Raw genomic sequence first — 9,471 nt, forward strand, 5'->3', positions numbered from 1 at the left:
TGAAAGTTTATGAATTTTATTGAAAATTTTAAACCGAAAAATATTAATATCGAACTAAATAAAATAAATTTATAACTAATTAAATTATTTATTTAGCTAACTTAAATTATTTATTTATTTAACCCATAATAATATAAATTTAAGTTGAAAAATTTATTTAACTTTATTGAAAATTTTAAAACCGATAAAATACAAATATCAAACTAAATAAAATAAATTTATAACAAAATAATAACCCTAATTCTGAACTCTTTATTCTACCTACAATGGAAAAAAAATGTCTATTTACAAAAAAAAAAATAAATAAATTGAAATCATACTAAAAAAAATAAATAAGCTAGTAGAAGATTTAAACTTGTGCCGAAACTTCATTTGCTCTCGATTCATTAACTGTGCCTTGTTGCACATCCTCTACATTTACATCATCAAAAAATACTCCTGTCATTGAAAAGAAAAGATGTGTCAATATAATAATTAATATGTATTCTTTTCTAACAGAAGACATAGATACTCAAACATAGTATCGATATCAACATGGACACGCACGAACATTACGATCTAGTTATGACATGTTTTTAAAGATGAAAAAAAAAACAGCTCATCGATCTCCATAAAAAACGAAAGTAATGCCTACTGGAGCATAGGTCAACTAATTAATGCATCTCTTGCCGTCGTTGAACTCAAAGAAAAAAAACAAATTAAACGGTAACGAAACACACTTAAAGAATCAACAGTATTCTCATTCGATGTTTAATGATCGGTACCGTCTTTAATGTGAAAAACTTTTAAAAATTACGTGTTCGTGTTGTCATATTCGTGTCATATGTCTATGTGTTCTAACGTTTACCTATAAACCATATAATAGCAGCCGGGAAAAAAATGGTTGTGAGGATGAGAGTAGTCTTCCTCCAATTGTTAAGATGGTCCTACAAAATTGAGCAAACCATTGTTAAAACTTTGATTGTTAAAACCTTTAACTTAAAACGTATCAAATAGACCTAACTTCTAAAGAACAAACCTCGAGAACTCCAACCAGAGGTGAAGATGGCACATCTCCGAAAATGTGAATTGCAACGGTAGACATAGCCATGGAAAGCGGCCTTAGATTAGGCGTCACACAATGTAGACATACGAAGTTTACCGGACCCTGCGACGTAGAAATAATTAGGTAAAGAATCGATACAAAATATTAAATATAGACTAATATTAGTTGGTTTGATGGAGAGTAGACTTAGAGAGTTCCTAAACTAACTCATACGAAACTACCTTCTAATAAACTTTCTTAATTTGACTCTCCATTGAAATTTACAATTAGATCGGTCTTTATATACTCCAGAGAGTCGATCCCCTTATAAATATCGATGGTCATATCCTTACTAATGTCAAGTCAACTAGGAGATACTCATAGCATAGAATATTATGTTTTTTAAGAATATACCTGTGTGGCAAACAGCAGCAACTCGCCAACCGAGAAAAAAACTAAGAAGGCGTACATGTTTTTGAAGCAAAATGCACCAAAGCAAAACGCTGCTCCAATAAACGTTGTACTAGAAAGAAGCTACAATTCAAATGTAAGAATAATTACATTATTCAAATATATATCTGTAAACATAATTCAAGAAATAAATCCCTTCCTAACAAATAAAAATTACCTTAAAAGCATTGGAAATAGTGGTGCCAAGGTAATCTAAGGCGTAACCTCCTGATACTGTTCCAATAATTCCACAAACTACGGTGATCCCTCCAAAAATCATATCTGCATTTTTCTGTTAAAAAATTTCCAAATTGTCAAAAATTTCCTTCAATTATTCATCATTTTTAACCTTTTTCGAGTTTATATCTTAAGTTCGTCTTAAAAAAAATTATTGAGATAAATAGTTTACCATTTGATAAATGCTGTAGCCTGCTTTAGGGCCCCAATATGAGTATGCACCGATCACAAACGTATATACTACAAAACCTGAACAAAATATAATTGAAAATACTTATATCCTTGAGATATTATATGATCAATACTTGACAAATATGATAAAACATACCTAAAACATTGACGACAAAAACCTTATCGACCAGAAGCGCTTTCAAATCTTTGAGGAATGGAGGTGTAGAGCTATCATAAGTTATCAAAAATAAGATTAAATCATATTCTAGCAAGATACAAATGTAACGTTCTTATAATCTAATTTGAAAATGACATTGATAAGATCTACAATTAGTTGCTTACTTGGAGGAACTATCTTCAGAGTTGTTCTCTCGTAAATCCTTGTGAGATGTTCCATCTTTAGTTTTCAAATCTAATTCCATATACAAACCAAAAAAATTATTACGACTCATAAACATGCCAACATGCACAAGAAAAGCAAGAGACGGAAGTAGAACATAAGTACCTTTAACTAACGAGGTAGCTGTATCGACAGGTAATGGTGCGTTAACTGTCTCCCGAGAAGGAGACCCTACATCCACAAATAGTTTAGTTAGTGGTGGTACAAAAAGTGTTGTATGATATAAGTTCAATCCTTACCCTTGTATTGCAAAGGCTTGACAACAAAACCAAAAATTGCAAACGGAAACATTAATATTGCCTCGCCCCAAAATGCATAGCGCCAACCTAGACGTTCACCAACCTATCAATTAATAGTTGAAAGTTAACTACACACATATTTAATTAGGAGTATGCGGTAAACAAGTTATCCAAATAAATAAGAACTTACAAATCCACCGTAAAGATAGCCAATTGCATAACCCGTAGGCATGCACATATACAATATTGCAATCCAACTAGTCCTCTGTAGCAAATAAGAAAATGTTTTCAACTAGATAGACGATATGCTAAAACATTATTAGTATACTATTGTAATGAATATGAAATGAACCTTATGAGCGGGTGCATTATCATAAATAAATGGTGCCGCAAGACTTATAAACGATGCCTCACCAACACCGACAATCCTTCGAAGAAAAAGTATTGCATTCATGAGAGTCGTAAAAAATTAGAAGGAAAGGATTGAAAAGGAGAAAAAAAATATAAGATCTTTACTCACATACGACACACAACAATCGACCAGAAATTAAATGAAAAACCACAGCCAATCACGGCCAAAGTCCAAACTGATAATCCAACACCTATGAGTCGAAATGGATTTATCCTGCAAAATTTAAATTATATGACAAGTCGAACAAATTATACTCAAAACATAATCGACAAATTCTCAACAGTTATTTAGATTACCTCTTCGACAATGATGCAAATATTGGACAAGCTAGAAGAAGTCCAACCATAAAAGCAGAAGATAAAATTCCGTCTTCAAAATTGTTTAACTTAAATTGTCCCCTAATCATAATAATCCATCAAACATCTTTAAAAAATCAACAAATGACAATAAAATATTTTCAAATGCACTTCAAATAAATCTTACTGGATTCCGGAACCAGATGTGCATGTGCCATCAGCACTACACGTTTTTGGGATTCCATTCACGCCATTGCTTGAAATAACTCCTCTATCCATATAATTAAGTAAATGGATGACACAAAACAGAACAAGTAGTCTGCAAAATAAACAGAGATTTAAAGTTAAAAAAAATAGAAATGAGTTGAAGTCTAACCAGATTAATCAAACATAGATGACGAATGATTGAAGCTTCAAATATTGCTATCATATTAAAAAACCAAAATAAGAGAAGAGTAAGGATAGTACCGCAATGGCGTGAACCAAGATCGGTTGGAACTAACGTCGGAGGATACAGAAGTAGCCATTAGTTCAAAACACAAAACAAAAGTTTGATATCCGAAGACTATGAAGGGTTTGTGAGTTCAGAATAGTGCAAAAAGAGCTAACGACAGTGTACAATTTGAAGATGAGAGAGCGGAGGAATTACAAGAATAAATAGGAGAAAGTATGATTGATTTGGGCCCGTTCTAAATCTTTGATTCATATTTTATCTCTTGTAATTTTAAATTTAGTATTTTAAATCTTTGATTCATATTTTATATTTCATAATTTTGATTATGTAATTTTAACCGTTTAAATTTTGATTTCGACCCATTTAAAATCTTTACTTTATATTTTATCTTTTGTAATTTTGTAATCAGAATATTTATAAATTTTTTATTTATATTTTATGTTTTTGTAATTTTAGATGAGTTAGTAAATTTTTTATTCATATTTTATTTATGTTTAGATTTTGATTTTAACTATTTTTTTTATGCATATTTTATTTATGCTTAGATTTTAATTTTAATTTTTTAATTTTGAAACTTCCAATTATATTTTATCTTTTAATTTCTTTTGAAAAGTCAAAAATGAAAATCATAAAAAGACATCGGTTGTCATTTTCGAGTAGCTTGTGCTTGATTTTAACAATCAAATTGGTCTCTTTTTCTTTCGTGAGATAGGAGTGTACATTCGAATTCGACAACCTGAACCGACCTAACTAAGAGATTGGATTGGATTAGTATTTCAAATTAGATTGGGTTAATTTTCTTAAACAGAAAAGATTTGGTCGTTTTAAATAATCATAAATTTTGTTCATGCATTTTTTAATTACAAATTTAATCATTTTAAATTTTTCTAAACCTCATTTATTTCCCACAAAATGTAAAAATTAGGTTCCATTAAATATTACATCTAATAATATTTTTAAATTAGATTTTGTATCGTACGAATTGATAAAAAAATCAAATTAGAAAATTAGAATTTCTTTAGATATAAAATTTAATTGAATATAAATTAATTAATTCTTTTAAAATTTAATTTTCTTAAGATTTATCCCACTCAAAAATTAAATAAATAAAATAGGAAAGAAAGAAAATTAGGAAGTTGTTTATTTATTTATTTTTTTCTTGTTTTTTTATTCTATTGATTTTTTTGCAAGACTTTTTTTTATTCAGGAGTGTATTACTTTTATTTATGCTTATTTATTTAATTATTATTTTATTTGGGCTCATATGATTAATCGAAAGAAAAAAAAAAATTTATTTATAAAACAAGCAATCAATTTAATTTAAAATAAATTTTGCTCAATTTAATTATTTATCTATTTATCATATAATAATAATTGTTCTAATAATTGAAATTTATGAATTTTATTGAAAATTTTAAATTTAAGAAATATCAATATCAATAGAATAAATTTATAATGAAATATTATTTTTATATTCTCTTAAATAGGTATCATAAAAAATTAGTATATAAATGAATTAAATTATAAATAGCTTTTACATTATTTGTTAGAATGGTGCAAAATTGTTTATTTACTGCCCATTATATTGAAAATGAACTAGTGAAAGATTCTAAACTTTTGCAAACCTCAGTTTGTTTGTGATAATTTCTTTGTTTTCAAATGAAGGTTTTGCACTCGATCGTTGCAAATCCTTTTCCTCTACATCGTCAAAAAGAAATATTCTTGAGAAAAAACGTGTCATAATAATTATTGACCTTTCTTCTCTTCTAATAGAGATAGATACTCAAACATAATATCGATTTCAACATGGATTTGCATGAGCAAGCATTCGATCTAGTTATGACATATTTTTAAAAATGGGAAGAAAACAACTCATCGATATCCATAAAAAGCAAAGCTAATGCCCACCGGAGCATAGGTCAACAAATTAATTTAATGCAAAGAATGAACAGTATTCTCATTCGATGTTTAACCTTAGATATCGTCTCTAACATGTTGTGGCCTACTTTTTAGAAATTATGTGTTCGTGTTGTCATATGTCCATGTGTCCTAACGTTTATCTATTGACCATACAATAGCATCCGGTAGGAATGAGAGAAGTGTTCCCGGTTAAAATGGTCCTACACAATCATTAATATGAGTTAATAAAACATTGTTAAAACTTTTAACTAAAAACATATAGAATAGACTTAACTTCTAAACAACTAACTTCGACAACTCCAACAAGATTCGAAGATGGCACATCTCCAAAAATCTGAATTGCAATTGTGGACATAGACATAGAAAGCGGCCTTAGACTAGGCGTCACGCAATGTAGGCACACGAAGTTTATCGGGAGATGTGAATTGCAACTGTGGACATAGCGATAGAAAGAGGCCTTAGACTAGGTGTCACGCAATGTAGGCACACGAAGTTTATCGGGAGATGTGAATTGGAACTGTGAACATAGCCATAGAAAGCGGCCTTAGACTAGGCATCATGCAATGTAGGCACACGAAGTTTATCGGACCCTGCGATCAGAGAAGTAATTAGCTAAAGAATCGATACAAAAATATTAAATATAGACTAACACATTAGCTCAGGCTTTTGGGTTTGGTCGACTATGCATCCAAAATTACATGACATTCTAACTTTCTTAATTTGACTCCCTAGTGAAGTTTATAATTGGCTAGGTCTTTATACTCCGTAATGTCGATCTCCTTTTTATCCTTAGATGAATATCGATGACTATGTCTTTACTAATGTCACGTCAGATAGAAGTAGGCTATAACTTTGTATAAAAGAATAGTATACGTGTGTGTCAAACAGTAGCAGCTCGCCAAATGAGAAAAAAACTAGGAAGTCGTACATGTTTTTGAAGCAAAATGCACCAAATCAAAACGCTACTCCAATAAATGTTGTATCAAAAGAGAGCTACAATTGAAATGTAAGAAGTAATTACATTATTCAAATATATCATTAAGGATAATTGAAGAAATAACTTGTTCGAATAATAAATAAAATTACCTTGAAATCAAATAGTGGTGCCTTGGTAATCCAATTGTTTCAATAATTACCCACGTTAATCCTCCAAAAATCATATCAGCACATTTATGTAAAAAAAATGTTCTAAAATGTCAATTGTGAATTGAGATAAATAATTTAAAGAAAGGGTAAAAATTTTAATCTTTTTTAGAAAGATTAAAAAGATAAAAAATCATAGTGGTCCTGCTCCATTAACATCTCAGTCTTTATATACTTTCGCTCAATCTCCTTCTTACGCTAATAAATACTCATCTAAAATTAGTGACCTGACCTGCCCCGTTGACAGCTCGGCCTTTATATACCTTCAGTCAATTCCCTTCTTACCCTAATGAATACTTATCTAACATCGGGTGGTATAACACGTCAGGTCGGCTAGTAGATACTCTTGTAACATTACATAATAACCAATAAAAATAATCTTACTTTATTCCAGAACCAAATGTGCATGTATCATCAACACGACAACTTTTCTGAATCCAATTCATGCTCGCAATGGCAGCATTGACCTCTCTATCCATGTAATTGATCCAACGTAGTGACGTTAGATACTCTCGTAACATTAGAAAATAATCAATCTATTACAACAAGTTTTCTAAATCTCCTTCACGCCCTCCCTCACAACAGAGTGTTCTAATATAATAATTGATCAGATGAATGACCTTTTTTTTATTAGTTTTTAATTATGATATTTAATTTACAAAGTGTTTCTCTTAATTTTTTTAATTAGATTCCAATTATTATATTTAATTTACAAATGTTTCTCCTATTTTTTATATTTAATTTCTCGATATAATATTTAATTTGTATAATTTGAAATGAGGGAAAAAATCTAACTTTGATTTGGATTAGCCTATTAAAGATTTATTTATTTTATTATTTTACTTGAATTTATATGATTGGTAGGAATTTAACCAATTTTATTTATTTATTTATTATTTTACTTGTTTATATGATTAGAAAATTTAGCTTATTTATTTATTTATTATTTTAATTAAGTTTATATAATTTTATTTATTATTTTAATTGGATTTATATAATTTGAAAAAGATTAAACTATTATAAATTTAGTTATTCAACCAATAAATTTAATTTAAAATAGATTTTGTTAACTTAAATTATTTATTTATTTAACATATAATAGTTATTATAAAGTTTATAAAGTTTATTAAAAATTTTAAACAGAAGAAATATAAATATCAATTTAAATAAAATAAATTTATAATTAATCCCCCGAAAAAAAGTAACAGTAAATAAATAAAATAAAATAAAATTTAATGTTTTTTAACTTTTTATTCTTTTTATAATTGAAGAAATAAATATTTACAACAAAATGTTGAAATATACTGAAATCATATTCTAAAAGATGAACTAGTAAAAGACCCTAAACTATTGCACAACTTTGAATTGTTTGAGATAATTATTTTTGTTTTTAAAGAGGTCTTGCTTTCAATCCATTAATTGTACCTTGTTGCACATCCTCTTTATTTATATCATCAAAAACACTCCTGAAAAGAAAAAATGTGTCAATATAATAATCAACATTTATTCTTTTCTAATAAAAGACATATCAATATCAACATGAACATGCATGAACATTACGATCTAGTTATGACATGTTTTCAAAGATGAAAGAAAAATAACTCATCGATATTCATAAAAAAACGAAAATACTGCACACTGCACTATAGGTTAACTAATTAATGCATCTCTTGCCATTGAACTCAAAGAAAAAAAAAACAGATTAAACGGTAACGAAATACCCACTTAAAGAATCAACATTATTCTCATTCGATGTTTAATGATCGATACCGTCCCTAATGTGGCCTACTTTTAGAAATTACTAGAATACTCCGGAAAGTCAATCCCCTTATGAATATCGGTGGTCATATCTTTACTAAGGTCATGTCAACTAGGAGATACTCATAGCATAAAACAGACAAACAGCAACTCGCCAACCGAGAAAAAAACTAGAAAGGCGTACATGTTTTTGAAGCAAAATGCACCAAAGCAAAACGCTGCTCCAATAAACATTATAGAAGAAAGAAGCTACAATTGAAATATAAGATTACATTATTCAAATATATGTAAACATAATTCAAGAAATAAATTCCTTCAAATAACAAATAAAATTACCTTAAAAGCATTGGAAAGAGTGGTGCCAAGGGAATCTAGGGCTCTGTAAAAAATATTCCTAAATGTAAAAAATTCTCATTTAATTATTCATTATTTTCAACCTTTTCGAGTTTATATCTTAACCGTGGTTCTCCTGAACAAAGATGATTGAGATAAATAGTTTACCATTTGATAAATGCCATAGCCAGCTTTGGGACCCGTATGCACTGATCACAAACGTATATACTACAAAACCTGAACAAAATATAATTGAAAATACTTATATCCAAAATTGAGATATTATATGACCAATACTTGACAATATGATAAAACATACCTAAAACATTGACGACAAAAACCTTATCGACCAAAATGGCTTTCAAATCTTGAGGTGTAGAGCTGTCATAAATTATAAAAAAAAGATCCGATCATATTCTAGTAAGATACAAATACAATGTGATCTAATTTGAAAATGACATTAATAAAATCTACAAAATTGCACGAGATTCTAACTTAACAATGAGTTGCTTACTTGGAGGAACTTTCCACGGCCTTTAAATCCTTTTTAGATGTTCCATCTCTAGTTTTCAAATCTAATTCCATAAAAAAAAAAAAAAAAAAAAAAAAAAAAAAAAAAAAAAAAAAAAAAAAA

General features: G+C 28.6%; 1 protein-coding gene and 1 pseudogene across 1 annotated transcript; both read right to left on the reverse strand.

Annotated features, from left to right (window-relative positions):
* Positions 1-349: 349 nt before the first annotated feature.
* On the reverse strand, positions 350-3,756 carry LOC111455558 (probable sphingolipid transporter spinster homolog 2). The gene is made up of 16 exons (XM_023097270.1): positions 3,698-3,756; positions 3,417-3,548; positions 3,230-3,331; positions 3,042-3,146; positions 2,874-2,949; positions 2,712-2,786; positions 2,522-2,624; positions 2,388-2,453; positions 2,225-2,294; positions 2,040-2,110; positions 1,884-1,960; positions 1,653-1,766; positions 1,439-1,558; positions 1,019-1,147; positions 848-926; positions 350-438 (listed from the first exon to the last, which is right to left on the reverse strand). Exons 1-16 carry the CDS (start codon positions 3,754-3,756, stop codon positions 350-352), a joined length of 1,467 nt encoding a protein of 488 aa, XP_022953038.1.
* A 1,987-nt stretch (positions 3,757-5,743) lies between these two features.
* Positions 5,744-9,471, reverse strand: part of LOC111455559 — a 5,261-nt pseudogene continuing 1,533 nt past the window's right edge.

The sequence above is a fragment of the Cucurbita moschata genome, unplaced genomic scaffold (assembly GCF_002738365.1).
Source record: "Cucurbita moschata cultivar Rifu unplaced genomic scaffold, Cmos_1.0 Cmo_Scf00017, whole genome shotgun sequence".
Taxonomy (NCBI): Eukaryota; Viridiplantae; Streptophyta; class Magnoliopsida; order Cucurbitales; family Cucurbitaceae; genus Cucurbita; species Cucurbita moschata.

Bases quoted from the DNA above. Each gene is read 5' to 3' on its own strand.
- LOC111455558 (XM_023097270.1), bottom strand. From the start codon at position 3,756: ATGGCTACTTCTGTATCCTCCGACGTTAGTTCCAACCGATCTTGGTTC. The intron at 2,295-2,387 runs GTACTTATGTTC...ATATGGAATTAG, and splicing joins AGCTACCTCGTTAGTTAAAG to ATTTGAAAACTAAAGATGGA. The intron at 1,961-2,039 runs GTATGTTTTATC...TATTTTGTTCAG, and splicing joins TTTTGTCGTCAATGTTTTAG to GTTTTGTAGTATATACGTTT.